This window comes from Trachurus trachurus (assembly GCF_905171665.1).
Source record: "Trachurus trachurus genome assembly, chromosome: 12".
Classification (NCBI taxonomy): Eukaryota; Metazoa; Chordata; class Actinopteri; order Carangiformes; family Carangidae; genus Trachurus; species Trachurus trachurus.
The window spans coordinates 26,088,876-26,109,813 of record NC_139908.1 but is presented as its reverse complement, the minus strand read 5'-3'; the positions used below and the strand labels follow the sequence as shown (position 1 = coordinate 26,109,813).

Here is a 20,938-nt window from a genome sequence, read left to right as displayed (position 1 = left end):
GAATATCTGTGTTAATATAAGTCTTAAATAGTTACATCTTCCGACGGCAATCACTTACATAGAGTGTTTGGTCCGAAACACGGGTCTGTCAATCACTCTGCTCTGCTGTAAGCCGAGGAGAAAACTTCTTGTATACTTCCTTGTATCCTACAAGTTTTATCCAATGAGGAGAGAGAACAGCATGAAGGGCTGTGTGTGCAGCCAAGGGATGCGCGTGAATGTGGTGACGTAGGGACGAGGACCAATAGATCCACGACGAGGGTGGGGGCTGCTAACTAACGAAGTTAGCCAAAACGACCGGATCACTTACTTCTGCTTTAACCCATGTGCTTTCATAATGTAGATCGGTAACACACACACGGTACACACAGGGTTAACAGTTGTGTCTATGGAGGGCGGCCTTGAGCCAGCCTGCCCGGAAATCTGCGGAAATCCACCAAGAGAAGAAGATGCTGGAGCGGAAGACGGAGGAGAAACAGTAAATAAAAGTGAACAACTGTACATCATGGTTCACATCGCTGTATTTATCTAATATTCAATGAACTACAAATGCGACCCAGAGGACACTTTTGGACTTCCTGTCTCAGAGGGCTGACTCGACCAATCACCGGCCGCCGTTACCGTTCGCCTCCAGCGAACATCGGGACTCCCTCTGTTACAGTTTATTATTGGAGCAGCGGCTGTAGAGGAGCCGTGACACCGTAACAACCAGCAGGACTGTAAGTAACTAACAAGCCATATGCTTTAACCTGACTCCGTGTCATACACACGTCGTGTCGTCATTGTGTGTTGTATGTTTGTGTTTTATTCACACGACACCGCTGTTAGCTGCTCGTGTTTTGCTAAGTTGTCATTGGGAAGCTAACCGTAACATCCTCAGTCACATTACTGCTGTAACGTTACCGAGGCAGCGCTGGAGCTAACGTTAACCACACGTTGTTAGCCAACAATGAGGTTGTTATTACGACTAACTTAGTGGTTAAAGGGGGACTTAGAGCCGCTCTTTTCGTCACTTTTTGGCAACAGTAGTGGTAGTCAATATAAAACATTAGCTACGTAACTTACAGTAACCCTCCCCCCTCCCCACCCACACCCCAGGGCCCCTGCTGTTTCCGTACACACAGCATCACTTATCACACCATCTATGGACTCAGGACATCCCAGAGTCGAACTGGGAATACTAATATTTCTTAAGTCATGACATGTCACATATTTAAGTTGAAGTGTGAGATATTAGCTCTAACAGGCTACCACTGTGGACTACATGGACTGTCTCAGTGCGATGTCCACACCTGTGACCACTTCATCCACTACCAGTTTTTGATCACTGTAACACATTTGTGAAGAAGAGGGTAGGATAAGGAGAGCAGGCATCCATATTTAGTAGGATAGGCCTACACTTGAGCATGAGCAATAACAGAGGGTGCAGTGAAAAACAACTCCATACTTAATTCAATTGTGATGCAACTCTGCAGACAAAAACAGAGCAGTAAGAGCTTCTGATGTGAAACAAGTTCAACAACTTAAATGGGGGGCAGAACTAAAGCTTCAGTGCAGCAGGCATTAAAGAAACATTAGATACAGCATCTAATGAGAATAATAAGAATACGAATGATTCTCCAAGGGGAAATTCATTTGTCTGTCTTATGACTATAGAGCAGGGGTTTTCAAAGTGTGAGAGAGTGAGCCCCCCTTAATGAAAAATAAACAGCTGAGAGAAAATAAACAGCTGAGAGAAAAAAAAGAGAGAAGAGAATTAGTTACTATGACCAAAACAATATTTGATTCATTAAACATAAATTGGTCTTTCCTGTAGGATTTGTTTGATTTACAAGCTTGTTTCTCAGCATATATTAATTATCATGACAACATAAAGCACTGACGAATAAACCTAAACATTGATACAGAACTCTGTAACACACTCATCACACATTTAAACGTAGTCAGTCAGTGATTACAACCTCAGTGTGTCCGAGATGAAAAGCAGTGAACAGCCAAGTTGCTGTTCCAACAACACAATGAACCCTGCTGTCGTCCTGTTTAATTAACAATAGATCAAGTGTCTGTGTATACTTTATTAACTGTAATGACTAACCAGCGTGAATTTTCTGCAGATCGTGGGGATTCAGTCCGTCTGTGGATCGGTGTTCCGGAGTGCCGCGGAGGGGCGGGAGTGAAACCCAGCTGACGAAGACACAACAGGGAAAACCAGACCCAGGATGCCTCTGTTCTTCAGGAAGAAGAAACTCAGCGAAGACTCCCAAAAAAGACTGGAATATCAGATATGCAGGGTAAGAGGAATCTGTTCATGTTACACGCACCAGCCAACACAAACAACATTCATGGAAAACCTATCAGTGGTGGAACTCTTTGAACATGATGCTTCCTGTTTGTATAGAAGAGACAGATTCTGTTTCAAACTGTGACTCATCCTTGTTCAGGCTAAGGAGGCGGGAGCTGATGACATCCTGGACATCTCAGCGTGTGAGCTCTCAGAGGTGAGTGTGTCACGTAAAGCTTTGCTGTTGACTTGTCTGTTATAAGGTTTAAGGTTCATTTATTGTCACATGCTGCCACGTGTAGAGAAAGGAATTTGTTAGTCAGGTCCCAGTGGTGCAATAAAGTGACAGTAAAAACAAGTGAATTCTACAGCAGCACCAGCAGAGGTTCAGTTAATGAGGCAGTGAGTTTGTTCATCTCACAGCCTCTGGAGAGCAGCTGGACTTCAGCCATGATGGATGATGCTCTGCAGCATTCTACCTGAGGGGAGGGGCACAAACAGTGCATTTGTTGGATGGGTGTTAGGGATGAGTACTGAATTCGGTACTTTTATTGAGCTTCATTAGTCTTTATTGAAATGAATACTATTCTTCCTGGGGTCCACATTAAACCAAACAGAGACAATTAAAACATTACAGCATTTTCACAAAAGAATTAAGTCATTCAATGTAAATATATTAACATGATTATAGAAGAGTTACATTACATGAAGCATTAAATTAAGTTATTCAACATTAATGTAAATGTTGTCTGCTGTCTCAACGGGCCAGGCCGAGCTCAGCCGACTACCCCAACTGGACGCGCTGGTTCGGGCCGGAAATATAAACAATTGACTCGGGTCAGGTTGTTTTTTTTTTTTTGGCGGGGTTAGGATCTCTACTGTTTTACAGTTTTAACCAGAGATCCTACTATCACTGTTAAGGAACACCCCCTGTTATGCTGGCTTTGCTTGTTTACACTAAATCATAACAATAAATGTTCAAAATTCAGACGTTTTAACAATAAAAAAAAACAAAACAATATAACTTCAATTACACACATACACACAAGAAAAGTACCGAAAACAGGTACCGTTGCATCCCAGGAACCGGGTAGTGGTTATATACTATATTGGTTTAAATGTAAAAGGAACCTATCCTTAGTGGGTGTGTACTTCTTAATGGCAGAGACCAGCGTAATGGAGATGTGGTCTGAGAAACCCAGATGGGAGCGTAACAACAATCTGTATGCATCCTGTCTGCTCCCTCCTCTGCCTCTCTGTGCACCACTTCTTCCTCTCAGCCGGCATGTTTTTCCTGCTCCAGTCCTCTTTCCTAAGGAGCCCCAGTCTGCCCAGCGCTGATAGCCTGAGGTCAGATCGCTCAGTTAAAAAAATGAATGTAAAAAGTTTTGTAAATTTAAAAAGTTGTGCTTAGAGGTGAGAAGCTGCTGCACCGCCATCTTACCATCTTACCATCTTACCATCTTACATGCACCTGTGCTACTGCTGTTACTGTAAAATGTTAACTAGCTGGTAGTCTTGGCATACACATGTCCAGCCCATGTAGTTTTAAATAATCCACTCAATGTCCATGTATGAAAAAACAAAAAAGCTTTATTCCACAAGTGTCACAAAATGTCCACAGAATTGGCTTTTGATTCATGAAAAACTGAATCGGACAGGACATGATATTTCTAGACAGAAGAGATGAACAAATTAAACATGCTTATCCACCACAGTTAGACCATAATTTGAACATTAAAACACAAAAGCTACACTACAAAATGTATTAGAATAATATCAGCTCAATTATTCAGTGCACTCTGTATTGTAAATAAGGTTTAGCTTGAAACAGATCAAATTGAATCCCTGGCTGTGGTTGAACACAAACAGATACATGAACTACAGAAGCCTTCTTACATTGTCTAAAGTGAGTGTCAGTTAAATAAATACATGTAGGATTGAATAAGTCTTCCTACCCCTCCAGATTAAAGCCTTACCTACTGAACATGTTTTTCCTGCTGGGACTTGTCAACAAACACGTCCTCATATTGCTGACATTTTGTAACAGCTAACATTACCCTGTTTACTGTAAATCACCTCTTGGCTGCTGTGAGACAGAAGCTATGGAGCACAGCTTCCTTTATAGGCACCAGCAAAACAGTTCTTATATCATGGTGTGTCACTGTGAAGATTATGAGTGAATTACATGGTGTTGGAGCAAGTTTTACACTTGAGACTGTAGTTTAAGATTGACCTGAGGCGTGGCAACAACTCTGCACCCTACCCACCTCCAGCTCTGGTGGTTAAAATAGTAGGCAAGGCAGACAAAGATGAACTAAAAACTACCCCCAGTGTATCACTGATGTGTCGTGTATGAGTGAAGAAAAAAGCATCTTACCAGGGTTGAATGAATGTGTGTATCAATGGGTGAATGTGATTAGTAGCTGAAGTGCTTTGATTGGTTGTTTAGACATGGATTGTGCTGTATAACTGCATTCTAATTGAAGGAACTGATTCCATTTATTCCATCGTCCATATCTGATCACTTGTTGCTCTCTGGATGGCTTTCCATCACGATGCTCTCATCTCTGCCCAGCGTCAGGAAGTCTCTCTGAGGAGACATTAGCAGGATAGGAGACACCAGCTCACATGAGACTGAGCTGACTCAGCTTCACTACATCACTGGACTGTTATACTGAGGTGGACAAATAACAGAACCAAAGTCTACTTAAAATATAAATGTAATCTCTCCGAAGAATCAAATAATTTAATCACATTAAAAAAACATGTTGCTGCCAAAAACAATCAGTACATCTCAGCACAATATAGTAGTGTGTGTGTGTGTGTGTGTGTGTGTGTGTGTGGGCTCAGCTGGGTTTTGTCAGCCGCCTTGTCACTAATGGAGGAAATTGGAAGCTGGAAATTTGGTCCATTTGTTTCACACCCAGAACTGGGACTTTAATGGCTAACACCAGACATGTTTAGTCAGCAATCTCTTTGACCTTACACGTTGCTGCTGCAGCTGTAGAGGTGATTCTGACTCCCAGGATGTAAAGCTCCTAATGCTTTGGCAGGGCTTACATTAAAGATCCTCTGTTGTTTTTAGTCTCCCTCACAAGCTTTCACATCTCCTACTGCCAGATTTATAATAAACCACAAATATACACCAAGAACTAGGGGTGGGAATCTTTTACTATCTCACGATATAATTCGATTCTGATTTTTGGGGCTACGATTCGATTCAAAATCGATTTTCGATTCAAAACAATTTGATTCATAATGATTTCTGCTTCAGTCTGTCGGTGTGCAAAGGATCCTCATGATCTACTCCAGTCTGCTTTGCAAGACAGAATGACTAAAGTGTCTTTTTCACATTTATTCATGCTTAGATGGAATTGTTGAAACTGTTGCATAAAAGCAATATCACATATTACTTAAGTAACAAAATTAAAAGTGCCTCTTTATTTTAAAAACAATAGTGCAGTTAAACAGCTGCCTTTTAAATTCTAAGGAAATAGATTTTTCTTAGAATTTGTTTCATTGTTTTATTTTTAAATCGATTTTGGGACATTTTATATTGATTCTGAATCGTATTAAATGAGAATTGCGATTCTTATGTGAATCGATTTTTTGGCACACCCCTACCAAGAACAGACAAGAAAATGGGCAGCACAGTTTCTTTTCACTCTAAAACTATGGAGCATCCTGCTATAAGACAATCAGACTCTGTGAGCATTTTAAAATGATATCTGAGAAACTACTTATTTACCTTTCTCTCACTTTTTAATCTATTAAATAATATGTTATATCATATTATATAATATTTTAAAATTCTGTATTATTTTCATTCACATATTTTGTCATTCTTTTGTCTATTTTCATTGTCCTTTACTTCATTCTTTCATTTCATTGCCATTCTATCTTTACTCCCAAAGAGTTTTTATTCTAAAGCACTGAGCTACATCTCTTGTCTGAAATGAAGTTCATTATTATTACATTCAGTGTTTATTGGTGTGTGGTTAGAGCTGCAGGTGGTGAAGTCTTTGCTCTGTTCCGCCACAGGTTCCCTCAAGTGTCTTCTCCATATGCAAGGTGCTACAGAAGAAGGTAGGAATGCTCTGTGCAGCTGCTCAGTTACAGCTCTTTTATGTCACTGTTTGTAATATGTAGTGTAGAACTAGTACTAGTTTGTCGGTGGTTGAACTCGACGTGTCCTTTGTTGCTCTTCTTCAGGTTCTTATCCTCCATAACAATGAGCTGAGGTCGCTGCTGCCTAAAGGATGTGACCTCAGTGCTCTCTCCACTTTGAAGGTAAATATATGATATGATATAATATATGATGCTTTTGTGTGGTTTATAACCTCTAAACCAGTCTACACAGTGTGAGTCATGTTCCATAGACAACCTATGAGCAAGCAACACATATGATAATGAAAAAATTGTTAATAAAAAAACCCAAAAATCTAACGGGCGCCTCATCTCTGACCTCCAGGTTTTGGATCTACATGACAATAAGATCTCCTCACTCCCAGAAGACATTGGGAAGCTGACGTCACTGCAGGTAAAACCGTCATGAGCTCGTCACGGCACAGAGGAAGTGTGAAGGAAAAGTGCTCATTGTGTTGTTGTGTCCTGTCAGATTCTGAATGTGGAGAAGAACCGTCTGAAGGCCCTGCCCGACTCCTTCGGGGCTCTGCGGTTTCTGCAGACACTCAATCTAAAGGGTATGAAACCGACCGTCTGTTTGTCCACCGCTGAGAGCACGTGTGTGTGTATAAGTCAGATGACATCACATCCCTGTGTGTTCAACAGGTAACAGTCTCGGCGAGCTGCCGCCATCCATCGGCTCTTTGAGCAGCCTGCGCACTCTGGACGTGAGCGACAACAGCATCGTCCAGCTCCCGCAGGCCGTGGCTAACATCCGCACCCTGGAGGTGTGTGTTGATCTTCAGCGCAGGTTTACATGCAAACTGGAACATACATCTGCTTTTAGACAAACTCTGAGTGTGTGTTTTTGTGTGTGTGTGTGACAGAGCTTTACCCTCGATGCCGCCAACATGACCTACCCACCTGCATCTGTGTGCACAGAGGGCACAGAGAGCATCCAACGCTTCCTGTGCAGCGGTGAGTTTTACTTTCTTTCACTATTTGAGTATTTTAACTGTTGGATGTAACAGATATACAGTTATAGATATACAGCTCAAAAGTTTACATACTCTGGTAGAATTTGTGAAATACTGGCTACATTTCAGAAAATATAATTGATAATGCAACAAAACCTTTTTATTTACCTTTTATTAGCCATTTATTATCATACAATTGTGTTTGATCTGAAGTGCAAACACCAAAATAGCCCTGATCAAAAGTTTACATACCCTCAAAGTTTTACCCTAATAATACACAGATTGACACAGACAGGTTTAAATGGCTCCTCAGGGGAACTGTCCACGCCTTTAACTTGATTGCTTGTGTCTGTGTATAAAAAGTCAATGAGATTCTGGGCTCTTGACAAACACCTGCACATTTCATCCATTGCTGCACTGACTTTGCTGGATTCTGAGCCGTGGGGAAAGCAAACTGTCAAAAGTCCTGAGGGAGAAGGTTGTTCAACTTTATAAAACAAAAAAAGGATATAAAAAGATATCCAAAGATTTGAGAAAGCCAATCAACAGTATTCAGGCTCTCATACAAGTGGAAATTGAGGGGTTCTGTTGATACCAAGCCACAGTCTGGTACCATCAAAAATTTGTTGGTCAGACTCTCTGATGATTTTTTTTTTTTTTTAATGATTGTGTTATTTCTGGATGTCTCAACAGTTTAATTTGAATCCCATTAAAAATAAGATAAATCAGTTACGTCTGACCACTCCTGTTTTCCTTAATGAATGGTACACAGTTACAAAACCTTCCAGGGTATGTAAACTTTTGAGCACAACTGTATACGACCCAGGACTCATAAATACACAATTACCGGTACTCATAAATACTGGGTAGATTCACAATACAAAAGGTATTTCAGCTGCATCTCAACATCTCATTTGACACTGAAATTCACTCGGACTCCCTAAGAAACTGATGAGATCTATAGGTCATGGTGGCCTCAAAAAACGTATTTTAGCCATGATTCAAGACTTCACACAGTGATAATCACAACATTTAGTGGGAGAAAGAGACTAATGCACATCACAAGTTAGCTTTTGGAGCAGTCAACTTAGAAAAAAGGGGACAAAAATGCTTCACACTCAACTCCAAGTGCAGATTTTTTTTTATATATTTAGACAACATTTCGGCAAATCCATTCAAAAATCCATTTCAGAAAGAAAGAAGAGTGTATACTATACCCAAACACTTCTATACAGAACCCCAGTGGACACATGAGGCACAAAATACCTAGATAATGTATATACACACACAATATTTACAAAATAAGAGCAGATCAACCTCACATCAGCCCATAAGAAGGCACCACTAGCCAGGTAATAACAATATTTCGCACATATGGTCATATGGGATTAATTGTAACCTGAGTGGAGGAGGTGATTCTAGTTGTCTCATATTTTGTTTTGTCAGTTGAATCTAATGAAATGCACACTGTTCATTCATTAATTTATTTACTGACCGGCTTTAGAACATAAATGCAACATAAATGTGAATATCATCTATGTCCAGATTGTGTTAGATTTCTTTTATAGTTGGGTTCCCCTTGGATTTCTCTTGTAATCTCTGTGACATCAGTCCTGGTAGAGAGACTTACTGTTGTCTTTTTGTTCGGTGTTGTTTTCAGAGCTGGGGGAGGAGTACTGCGCTCCATCCCAGTATCTGCTGCCAGTGCTGGAGAATGACTCTGGGAAACAGGGCTGTGACTGCTGGGATGGCCAGGAGGAGGCCTGGCAGGTAACTATCAACCAATCAGAGCTGTTGATGCTGTATGAACTGTTCTCTGTCGTCAGACATTAATCCAGCCTTCCTTCACTTTCTGTTGCAGAACAAATTCAGTGACTTCAACAAGAGGAAGGTTTGTGACTTCAGATTTCACTCCAGACGTGTGTTATAATATTTCAGCTTGTTTTCACTCATCGGCAGACCAATCAGAAGAAAGGCTCAGAGCCTCCTCTATTCTGATTGGCTCACTGAATTGTTGTTGTTGAGAGGTGGAAAACGTAGAGATTTAATGCTGCTAGACCACAAGTATGACCTCTAATACTAATGGATGCTACATTACAGTGCCAAGTCTCAGCTTTCAGTTCAGTGGGTTTACCTTGTTGCAGTGGAGCAGGACTGGATGATGATGCAGCTAAATGCAGAGAAGGGAAAAGGAAAATGGAAGGAATATGAGGTGGAGCTGAGGAGAGGATGAGGGGTGAGGAAGAGGAGAGCATCAGGAATCAGGAAAACAAACAGGGTGGAGGTGGCTTAAAGGGACACTTCACCCAAAATCAATAATTCACCAATTTTCTACTCACCATCATGCCAAGGAAGGGTTTGGAGAACTTCCATGTTTACATCAGACATCCAGTGGTTTACAACGATGAACGAACATCTTGCAGCAAATCAAACATCAACAGAGCCGCCGGGAGGTACTGCAGAGATCAAATAATTTTTTTCCAAACAACATTTTTAATGTGGCGGCTTCAGGACACTTGGGTCAGTACAGACGAGCAGTATGGAGGTATTTGGATGTTTCATAGTGTGTGTCTTGGATGATTCAAAAGTGAGCACTATCTACCATCATTATATGAAAATCCGTTGCCAGACAGACCCCCCCTGGAACTCCAAAAGCGTTTTGATGACTCCGAAAGTTCTCCAAACTCTTCCTTGGCATGACGGGGAGTAGAAAATTGGTGAATTATCAATTTTGGGTGAAGTATCCCTTTAATGGTGGTGATGGTGTGCAGTCGATGTGGCTCTGCACCACACATAAAACACAAAAACAGTTTTTTATGCCACTGAAACTTTTTTGAGCAGCTCTAGTGCAGGATTGTGTCACAGCTTGGTAGCAGAAGGTTATTTACAGTGGACACACTTCACACATGTATTGACCTCTGACCTCCTCTTCCTCCTCCTTCTCCACCCTGCAGCAACAGAAGCAGGAGGAGAGAATGGCCTTTGAGCGCCACCTGGAGGAGAGACAGAAGGAGCACACCCAGCTGCTACTGTGTAACAACTCCCGCAAGGAGAACATCCTCAACTCTGTCCGACAGGTACGCTGCACTTGATCTTCATTCTGATTCACATGATTTCATGTCAACTGTTTACATGTGATGTGATCTATTCCGATCTGGTGCCACTGCATTTATTCAGAATGGACCTTTTACAGGCATGTGACATGCGCAGAGAGTCTGGCCCGACCAACCTGACTGGACACACTGGTTCAGACCAAAATTGTATACCATTGACTCTGAAACTGGATCCATGAGTTTCACACCCAGATGTGAAAAGGTGACGGATCCCAGGGAGCTCTTAGTAAAAGTGGAAACCCTGACCGGGCCGGGTCGGGTTTTCGTTTTCATGCCTGTTGAGAACTCTAGCCCAGATTGATCATAGATGGAGATCTATGATCTGATTAGTAGTAGTTGTCATTATTTTATCATTTTTATTCAAGCATTTGAAAGTGAAGAAACGTCACTACACATTTACTTCAAGAAGGAGCATTCGCAGAAAGAACGCAACCAAACAACATTCAGTTTCACCATTTTCATGATATAATTTTGGGGAAAAGGAATATTCTACTACCCCTTTAAAACTAAATGAAATTCCACTCGGTTTGAGCCTGTTTATTCTGATTGAGGTGTTTATATTCATTCATTCATTCATTCATTCATTCATTCATTCATTCATTCATTCATTCATTCATTCATTCATTATTTTCATTCAGTTTGGACATCTAAACCCATTCGAATTGGAATTCAGGATTAACATTAGTATTGCAATGAGAATATGACCTAATTAATGCAAATAAATGTAAACTCAGTATCTCTGTAGTAGGGAACATTCGGCATAGTTTCTTTTGTCCATTGGAAACCCTGTGTGAAAATATGAATAGATATATTTTTGTTAGGGGTGCACCGAATGGCATTTTTTGGCCGAAGCCGAATACCGAATAAAATCAAAACGCTTGGCCGAATAACCGAATAATACCAAATACCGAAAGTGGTTATAAAGTTTTTAAATAAAATATTTTTTTAAACTTAATTTTCAAAGAAAGTAAATGTGTATTGACTATTCTGACAGTTTTTGAATATTCCAGTTGCCATTGCTCATAAAAAAGCACAACAAGTTATATAAAGTTTTTTCATTTAGGCCTATATCGGCCCATTGTGAGTGCTGAAAGATCTATGCAAGTACATTCCAAAAAAACCCAAGTGTCTTTTAAAACAGTGGTTCCTAACCTTTCTTGGTCAGATTTATTTAAATTCATCAATTAGGCTACTAGACATTTCAGGCGACCTCATTTGAATTTCAGGCGACCCCACGTGGGGTCCCGACCCCAAGGTTGGGAAACACTGTTTTAAAAGCTGTCGGCCACGGACGGAGTGGGCGACATGCTGGGACGAGGAACTTTCGTTTTAACTGCTGCAGCCGTCTCTCCCTCTCATACTCAGCATACTGTCAGAGAATAGACTGGCTCTGATGCTGTTCAGGGTGTTTGGTTTTTTAAATGATTCATTAAAAGGCGCGTTCCTACAGGAACGGTCCCCTCACTCAGCCCTCTCAGTGACCGTGTCTCCGCTGCAGACAGGACGCACCGGGCTCTTGGAGGGACGTGCGCTCATTCCACCGAAGGCCGAATGTTGCTTTTTTTGCAATATTCGGCTGAATATATTCGGTTACCGAATATTCGGTGCATCCCTAATTTCTGTAGTTCATTGTGTTCAGTCACATGTTCATATTGCGGTGGTATAAATAACTACCCATCACCCCAGTGAAGTTACTCCAGCTCAGGGGGGGTTTCTGATCAGTTGTATTTTGAAAGCTTTGATTTTGTGCTGCATCCTGATGATTTCTGCTTCATCACTGTGAATGATCCGTGTGGTCCACAGGAGCAGGAGCGAGTGGAGCTGGGGCTGAGTCAGCAGCAGAGGGCTCAGGAGGCCGAGAGGCAGCAGGTGCTGGAGAAAGTCAGACGAGCCGAGGACAGCATCAGCAGCCGGATCAGCAACCTGCTGATGGACAACAACCGGTGAGGACCTGCTGCACACAGCGGCTGTGTTTTATTGTAGAGATCTGTAAATGCATCATGCTGACTGCAGTGTGTTTACACCTCTCTGTCCAGGCAGAAGAAGAGCACAGAGTTTCTTCAGGCCATGGAGGAGGATCGGTGAGTGATCCATGACACATGAGAGATAGGAGCCACTCACTGTCATTCAGTTGTTTTCCATTTACCAGACTGAGCCAGTTTACAGAGCACTTATCATGGGAGATACACAAAGTGCTACAGATACACAAAAATAGAAACTGGAGGAGAGACGCTTTGACTGAAAAGAAATATTCAAAAATTATTTATTAAGAGCAGGATAATGTTCAGGTTTAAATTCTGAAGGCATGTTTATTCCTTCAAACCTGTGCTGTAGCCATAATATAACAACCAACTCTAATGTGGCTTTTGTATTCATGTCAGCCTCCCTCTGGAGATGCTGCTCCCTCTGTTGTTGTCACACAGTTAAAGCGCCTCGGTTTGTTTTCTTTCTGTTTGTCCGTGTGGGAGCCAGGGAGCCTGGGCCTGGGGGGACATTAGATTGAAGAGTTTATTATTAAAACTTAGAACAAAGAACTTACTCTGCCTGAAGGACGAATCTCAGAGAACAGAATTCTGGACATGCTTCAAATGACCTGACAGATGATTCCCTGACAGACTGGCACATGGTCGCCTCCAGACGTACACTGCTAACTGTAGATACCATAAACCACTGTGCCTCTGTTCATAGCACAACTCTAATGGAAATGGAACATCTACAGTCCTAGTGGAGACATTGATCCAGCATTAAGATCCATCACATCCATCATTGAGGCTGAAAGAGCAGATCGGGCCCATATTTTGCTCTGTGATCTAATATCTGGAAAGTAAATGAGCAGCATGTCGTCAGTGTAAACATGTTAACCTGCTGCTAACTTGTTTGTGTTCAGGCCAAAGCTCCTCACAGAGCTGCTGCAGAGAGAGAGAGTTTCATCTTCAGATCCTGCACTTTGTAGCTTAAAGGGATATTTCAACATTTTGGCAAATTCGCCTATTTCCATAATCCCTAGTCTTAGCAGTAGGTTCATTACCTTTAAGTGTCGGTGCAAGCTGTATTTAGATCGGCGGGGCAGAGACGTGAGCTCTGCACAGCGCACGGTATTTCCGGGCTTTCCCTCATCAAATACACAATCCAACAACTCACAAGTTGTGACCTTCACATTCACCACACTGTGAGATAATAATGGAATGTTATGTGACGGAGTTGTTTTCAAGGCCAATACGTACGTTCTTCCTGCTCTCAACGAAGGCGGACGCATCTCTCCCTTATCTTCCCTGCTTTGCTTCTCACGTCTCATCCTGTCTTGTCTCAAACTTTGGGAGCCTCTCTCTGCATTGCTCTCCAAATTTAAATCATGGAATTGGTCAATTGGTCTCTCGACGCAGTTGACAGAGTTTTCTCGACGAGAAGCTCGGGTTCGGGGGAACCCGTCTGCCCTGACGGAACGTTCCTCGCTGGTTACATAATGGATTCGTCGGAGAAGTGGAGGGTGGTGTGCCTGGCGATTCTTTCCATTGAGGACATCGAGGATCTCTACATATTTGGAGCCATGATAATAGGTTATCTGCTGATTGGATTAGGCATTGCCCTGGTGTATCGAAAAAGTAAGACGGTGACAGCAGTCCAAAGTCCCATGGAGCTGCCCGACATGACTGATTGGGTGGACAGAGCTGTTAGCGCCCAGACTGTGGTTATAAACCGCAACATGGAAAACATCTTGAAGAAGATTTTGGCTTTGCGAAGGCGAATGGATCGATTTGGAGACCAGAAAGGACGAACAGAGTAAGTCGAGTCTATTGAAATGTGACTACTCGCCCTAATCCAAACAATCATAATCTAATCTGCGTTTCGGCACCGGCCTCGGCCAAGGCTGCTGCTGAACAACTCCCCCAGGAGATCGCTGCAGTGAGACACTCTGTATTCCTATTCCTCCCTCCCTTCACCTGTTGATTGTTGACTCTGTCTGGGACCCGATCAAGGATGTCTCCATGGCAACCTGCTGTGTTATCGCGATGACATCCTGCGAACTGAGGCACTGATTGTGAGGCTAGATGAAGAGACTCTCCAGGCTTTAGGCGTTTCAGGCGTTTGAGTCCATCTGGAAACGAGGTTCTGCAGAGCTGTTTAGTTGAAGAGTGCACAAAAACACGTTTATGTAAAGAAATTGTTTTGAAGCATTCTGTATCATCAGCGTCTAAGTCACTGGAGTTATTTCTATTTTCATAATTTTATTACATTAAATAAATTTTGTGATGTCCTGTATTGTTGTAATAAACTGCTGTTGTTGTTGTCTTCCCCCTCAGGGTCCGTATGGAGCATCTGACCACCATCACTCAGGAGGAGGCCAGCTCACTCAGGAAGCGGGAGGTGGCAGGTAAAGATCAGCTGCTGGAGCTGAAACTGAACTTTTCTCAAGTAGTTGTTAAATTAATTTTTTTTCTCTTTATAAACTCCGTCAACAGTTCATCAGGTGAATCAAGCCTAGCAAAAATCAATGCAGCAGCCCACTTAGTAATTAATAGAATTGATTGACAAAATTAAGCTGCTTAATTAACTGAATCATAGTTGAAATTGCAGTGTGGCCAAATTAAATATCCAAATCAGAGAAGCTGATAAAATGTGTCACAACTCACTTTCTAAAAAATAAAGTAAAATTAGAAATAATTAGCATTTAATTTATATATATATATATATATATATATATATATATATATATATATATATATATATATATATAGTACAGGCCAAAAGTTTGGACACACCTTCTCATTCAATGTGTTTCCTTTATTCTCACTGAAGGCACCAAAACTATGAATGAACACATGTGGAATTAACAAAAAAGTGTGAAATAACTGAAAACATGTATTTTCTTCTTTGTCTTCTCTTTCTTCTTTTCTTCTTCCTCTCCTTCTTCCTCCTCCTCCTCTATCTCTGCCCCCACCAATTCTAGTTTCTTCTAAGTAGCCCCCCTTTGCTCTGATTACTGCTTTTTGCTCTTGGCATTCTCTTGATGAGCTTCAAGAGGTGAACCTGACCTGAAAATGGTTTTCACTTCACAGGTGTGCCTTGTCAGGGTTCATTAGTGGAAAATCAGTGAGAATCTACAATGTAAATAGTCATGAAAATAAAGGAAATGCATTGAGTGTGTCCAAACTTTTGGCCTGTACTGTATATACACACTACTATAATAAAAACTATTTCAGAATGAGACTGCAACATGTTTTCACATGTTTGTGTATTGCATGCATTAAATCAAGACACACTTTTATGTGTTCACTACAAAGACACGTGAACTCCAGTGACTGTAGAGCTGAGCTGACTGTATCAGCTGTGGGCAGAAGCCAGAAACTGCTCACAGTGGCATAACAACACTTGACATTCATCTTACTTTTGAAACACACAGCAATTGCCATTACAATTTGTAAACTGTAAACATCTTGTGCACAAAATTCATCAGAAACACTAAATGGCTAGATTAATACATTCTCCAATCAGATCTTGATATTGCTCCAGTCTGAGTCAAACTCTTGTGCTCTGTGTTTGTAGCGGCCATGCAGAAGATGCTGTCAGACAGCTGTGCCATGAACCTCCTCCAGGAGGCCAGTGACTGTCGCAGACAGAATCTGGTGTCTGAGACCTACAGGAGGTGAAACACACGCATACACACACATATACACCAAGATTCTTATAGTTTTAAAAATGTCATTCGTTTTTATTTTTTATCTAGTTTTTCAGTTTGCTTTTTTATTTTAATTTAGTTTTAGTTAGTTCAACAATTGATTAAGCAGTTTTAGTTTAGTTTTAGTCTTAGTTTTTCAGGTATTAGGAGAAAATCCTTGATTTGTTGAAGCTTCTCTGTGAGAGCTCTTAAGACGAACTTTCAAATTCGTGGGATTTCTTTTAGTTGCATCACATGAATGTTCCTATCAGTCTTCATCACAATACATTTACTCTTACCGTATCTACCTGGGGGTCGTACTGGAAATAGTCCCATACTGGGCTGTGGCGTTTTCTTTCTGCAACTTGTATCTGCAATTCAGTTTAGTTGTACTTAGTTTTGCATTGTTCATTGTAGTTTTGATTTGGGGTTTTTTTTTTAATGGTGATTTTTTATGAAATTATTTTTTTCACTGCTATTTTAGTTAACTATAATAACACTGATACACACAGATTTAACAAACGTGTCTGTGCTCTTCCCTCCTTGGGCTGTGACAGTATGGAGAACCTGGACAGGAAGTTTGATCGGATGCTGTCGCTCCAAGCTCTGGACAAATCTAAAGCCATAGCCCAGATCCTGCAGGAGGTAGGTGGTGGTGGTGTGTGACTGACTGACCGACTGACTGACCTGGTGTCAGCGGCCGACTGACTCCCCTGTCCTCTCCTCTGACCGTTCTTTGCAGGAGGAGATGCAGAAAGCAGCGTTCCAGGCTCTGCAGCTGCAGAAGGACGCCGTACACGGATACATCCGCAACCAGGTGTGTGGGCGGAGACGGGCGGGGTCGGATCCGTCCCCAGTCTCAGCTCAGTCTGGACAAACTCAACATTCTGTCATTCTTTGCAAGACATCCCAGTTTAGCTTTCATTCAGCATCATATTTCATGTCCTGCTTTGTGTTTCTCGGTGGCTCATGTTGACGTCTGACGTTCAAAGTGGAAACTAGTGATGTGTTTGACCTGATTCCCAGCAGCAGGTTATTTTAATTCTTGGAAATGATGCTCACTGCTTTGTCCTGCTCTAAGTGAAATGTTTAGCGGTGATCTGAGGGCACATTGACTGACGGCCTCAAAGCCCCTGCAGCTTAGGAAAACACATGCAAATATACAGACACACAGGAAACATCCATCGGTTTGACAATACATCATGCACTGCAGTGACTCAAAACACAACAGATGTGTTTCCAGAGGACAGTAAAAAGTGATGAACCAGTGTGATGTTCAGCTTCATCTCACTTTTCTTTTTAATTTTCTCATTACAGTACTCTAATTCTAAAAGAAAGAGAATGATACAGAGAGCAAAGGGCCACTGGTTGGCCTTGAACCTGGACCACTGCAGGCTACATATTGATGGCCAGTATTAGCTCTCATTCACAGGTTAAAATCTACAAATTGGAGTTGCACAAAGTTTGGACAAGTGTTTGAAGTGTCACACGCACTGACTCCATCCATGTTCAGGAATGATGATTCACAAAAAAGTCACATCTATTAGTCAACATTCCCCATGGAAACTATCCGTGGTAAGAGTAAATAACATGAAGGAGTTTTTAAAGGAGACATATTCTGCCCCCTTTCTACAAATTAAAATAGTTCCCAGGTGTCTTAAAGACATGTCTGTGACATGCTTTGGTCAAAATCCCCCAAGGATCAAACATCACAGCTCTTTTCATCCTCTCAAAACAGCCCTGTTCAGAACGGCTGGTTTCAGTGCCTGTCCCTTTAAATGCAAATGAACCACTGCTTGCCCCGCCCCTTCTACTGGTACCAGGTAGGGGTGGGGTTATGCAAATTCAAAAACTAGTTACATCACTGGAAGACAACTGAGGGAACAGCTCGTAAAACCACATGGATTTCAACCTAGGGAGTCTGAAAGTTACAGATTATTTTGTCAATTCTCACATTTTGGAGGCCAGAAGGCAAGACAAACACGCAGATATACGTTAAAGAGCCTTCAAAAAGTCATATTTCCATAATATGTCCCCTATAAAGAATTTGTCTGAAGTGACAGACAGTAGAATGACAAGGTGGAAAATATAAATTGTATCAGTAAAACAACATGGCCACCACAAACCAGTGCCTTTGCAAAGGATGGGCTCAGTCAGTATCATGACTCATCAACTGTTTGTCCAGTCATCACACATGGCTACATATCTCCAGAAGCCAATCAAAGAGCTTTGATTGGACCCAGGAGCAGCCAACCTGGTGGACAGAGTGTCAGACTGATTAGTAAAAGTGGGCGTGGCCTATGATCTATATGTTCACAACTCACACACAGAGTTCTGCTCACATCTGATGGATCATTTCACCCGTGTTTTATCTTCATCAGCAGCTCGTCCTTCCTCCCTGCTACCTTCATGTTTGCTTCATGTTTGCTTCTCCACTGTCCCCAGATCAAGCTCATAGAGGGTGAATTAATGCAGCTGACTAAACTGGAGGTTAAAAGACGCAGTCTTAATGCTGAGAACCTGCAGGTGGGTGTCACCACCATCTTTCTTTCTTTCCCACATTTAGAGCTTTAATTTTTTCCTTTTATCCTATTTATTACCTTATCATTTCTTTTGGTTACGACCCTGTCATTGCTCCATGGCAGCAGTTGATCATTGTTCACGCTGATGTTCATGAAGATAACCAACAGTAAAGGGATTTAATAACATTTGAACAGACTGATAGTATAGTAGTTATTGTCAGAGGCAGCGTAGTGTCCTGTGTTTGGCTTTTGACATTCTTCAAAATGCGTGTGTGTTGTGGCCGTACCTCACCTGAGTGTGTGTGTTGAGTGTGCAGGAGGTTCTGGTGGAGCAGCGCACGGCTCTGAGTGATTTGTTGCAGCAGCTGCTGAAGCAGAGGAGCCAGAGGGAGCAGGAGCTGCGCCAGATTCTGGTCAGTACACACACACACATACATACACACACACACACACACTGAGGGCCTGATCTACTAAAGGTTTGCTTGTATAAAAACGTGTGAAAACTTGATGTCACCCGCAAAACAATGTGCAAGCTGATCTACTAACTGGGTGCACTGAGGATTGCGGGCAAAAAAGCATATGCGATGCATTTAGTGCGTTTGCCTTGATGAATATGCAGATATGGGCATTTCGTCCAGAACGTGCCAAATATTGCAGTAGATGCAAATAGATTTATTTAGCACACGCAACGTGATCTACCAAACCTGAAACAGATTGCGGTGTAAGTTTTTGCATCTTTATTGTTTGAAAGGCAAGTCTTAACTGGCACAGGCAAGGCAAGGCAATTTTATTTGTATAGCTCGTTTTTACAAACAGTTTGTCTCAAAGGGCTTCACATGACATCATAACAACATCCTCTGCCCTTTTGGGCTGTCAATCTTCCCCCCAAATCAGGTTCAAATTTCTAACCCATCTTATGTTAAATATTCGACTAACATTCAAATTTTTAATATGTTTTTTGTTTTTTTTAACCTCATTATAGAGGGAGGGAGGGAGGGGGGGCAGCGATGACGGTGGCGACAACGACACAGCAGAACGCAGAACAATCCTGCATTGGAGCTGTCCATGGTTACTTAACCTAAAGTCTCTTGAAGTGTTAAACAAAGAGAACTATGGACTGTGGAAGTTTGAATAGCAAAAATACAGAAGTTATCTTGACGTGAACCATATGTTGCGGTAGGATATTTAAAAAAAAAAAAAAAAAAAGGATAGATTCGGTGGAAACCCGGCTTCACAGGCGGGGGCGGCGTCCCCCCACTCCCCCCTCCTCACGGGGGCTGCAGGGAGGGCACAGAGTAGTGGTGCAACAGCTGATCCGTGATCAGCACACAAGTGGTCCGCGGATCTATCGATTAAAAAAAAAAAAGGTGTGCGTGTAGTGTGGGGACACATACACGCACCGTGGCAGCCGAATGAACGGGCAATTTAAAAAACTCTGCTCGTAAATTTGAAGCTGCAGCTTTACCTTGTGCACAACAACAACTGCATTTTGTTTTATCAACATTTGTACTACTCTGAACGTCGCGACGCACTACGTTAATTTGCCTCGTTAACGTTCGAACGTCAGTTTTCACCTTCGAATGTTCTCATTTTGACTAACATTCGAATTGTATTCGAATAGCGAAGTTCGTTCTGACAGCCCTACTGCCCTTAGACCCTCACATCCACTGAGGAAAAACTCCATGGAAAACCCTTTTAACAGGGAAAAATCAGAGAAACCTCAGGGTGAGCAACAGAGGAGGGATCCCTCACCCAGGACGGACAGACGTGCAATAGATGTTGTTACAGACAAGAAAACTGTTTACAACAGAATGTGAGAAACATGTGAATGTTAACAACAGCTGAAGAAGGAAGCTTCTGGTAGGCAAGGGAGGCAGGGAGAGCAGGCCAGCATAATGGGAGGACTGGATGGTAGACTGGATCATAGGAAGGGAGGGCAGGCCGGTCTAACAGCAGGGGGGAAAGGTGGGGGGTAGGGGGCGATGCAGGCGGCGGTTGGTGCAGAGAGATGGAGCTCCGGTGGATCTGTGGAAACACAGAGAGAGTGCGAGACACCAAGTCCAAACTACAAAGTACAACAGAAAATGATAGTGACTGTTCAAAATGAGAGGAGAGGAGAGGAGAGGAGAGGAGAGGAGAGGAGAGGGCTCCATGTAACCAGATGTGTCCCCCAGCTTTTTTTCTTTTATTGATTTAATACCTGCCAGGGCTAAAGCTCGTATATCTCTGCATTTCCTTACATCCGGGTCATTCCAGCGAGC

General features: G+C 42.1%; 1 protein-coding gene across 2 annotated transcripts in view; it reads left to right on the top strand.

Moving 5' to 3' along the window:
• The first annotated feature begins 444 nt into the window (after positions 1-444).
• The window catches only part of lrsam1 (leucine rich repeat and sterile alpha motif containing 1), a 25,079-nt gene continuing 4,585 nt past the window's right edge, over positions 445-20,938 (top strand). For both annotated transcript variants that reach the window (XM_083983762.1, XM_083983761.1), the window contains exons 1-20: positions 445-719; positions 2,115-2,291; positions 2,442-2,498; positions 6,326-6,370; positions 6,497-6,574; positions 6,756-6,824; positions 6,903-6,987; positions 7,076-7,197; positions 7,297-7,387; positions 9,047-9,156; positions 9,248-9,277; positions 10,341-10,463; positions 12,303-12,442; positions 12,536-12,580; positions 14,801-14,871; positions 16,044-16,143; positions 16,713-16,800; positions 16,898-16,972; positions 18,601-18,681; positions 18,995-19,090. In XM_083983762.1, coding sequence (XP_083839888.1) covers positions 2,220-2,291; positions 2,442-2,498; positions 6,326-6,370; positions 6,497-6,574; positions 6,756-6,824; positions 6,903-6,987; positions 7,076-7,197; positions 7,297-7,387; positions 9,047-9,156; positions 9,248-9,277; positions 10,341-10,463; positions 12,303-12,442; positions 12,536-12,580; positions 14,801-14,871; positions 16,044-16,143; positions 16,713-16,800; positions 16,898-16,972; positions 18,601-18,681; positions 18,995-19,090 — 1,578 coding nt within the window. In that variant the 5' untranslated portion in view covers positions 445-719; positions 2,115-2,219. The remainder of the gene's footprint in view (positions 720-2,114; positions 2,292-2,441; positions 2,499-6,325; positions 6,371-6,496; positions 6,575-6,755; positions 6,825-6,902; positions 6,988-7,075; positions 7,198-7,296; positions 7,388-9,046; positions 9,157-9,247; positions 9,278-10,340; positions 10,464-12,302; positions 12,443-12,535; positions 12,581-14,800; positions 14,872-16,043; positions 16,144-16,712; positions 16,801-16,897; positions 16,973-18,600; positions 18,682-18,994; positions 19,091-20,938) is intronic.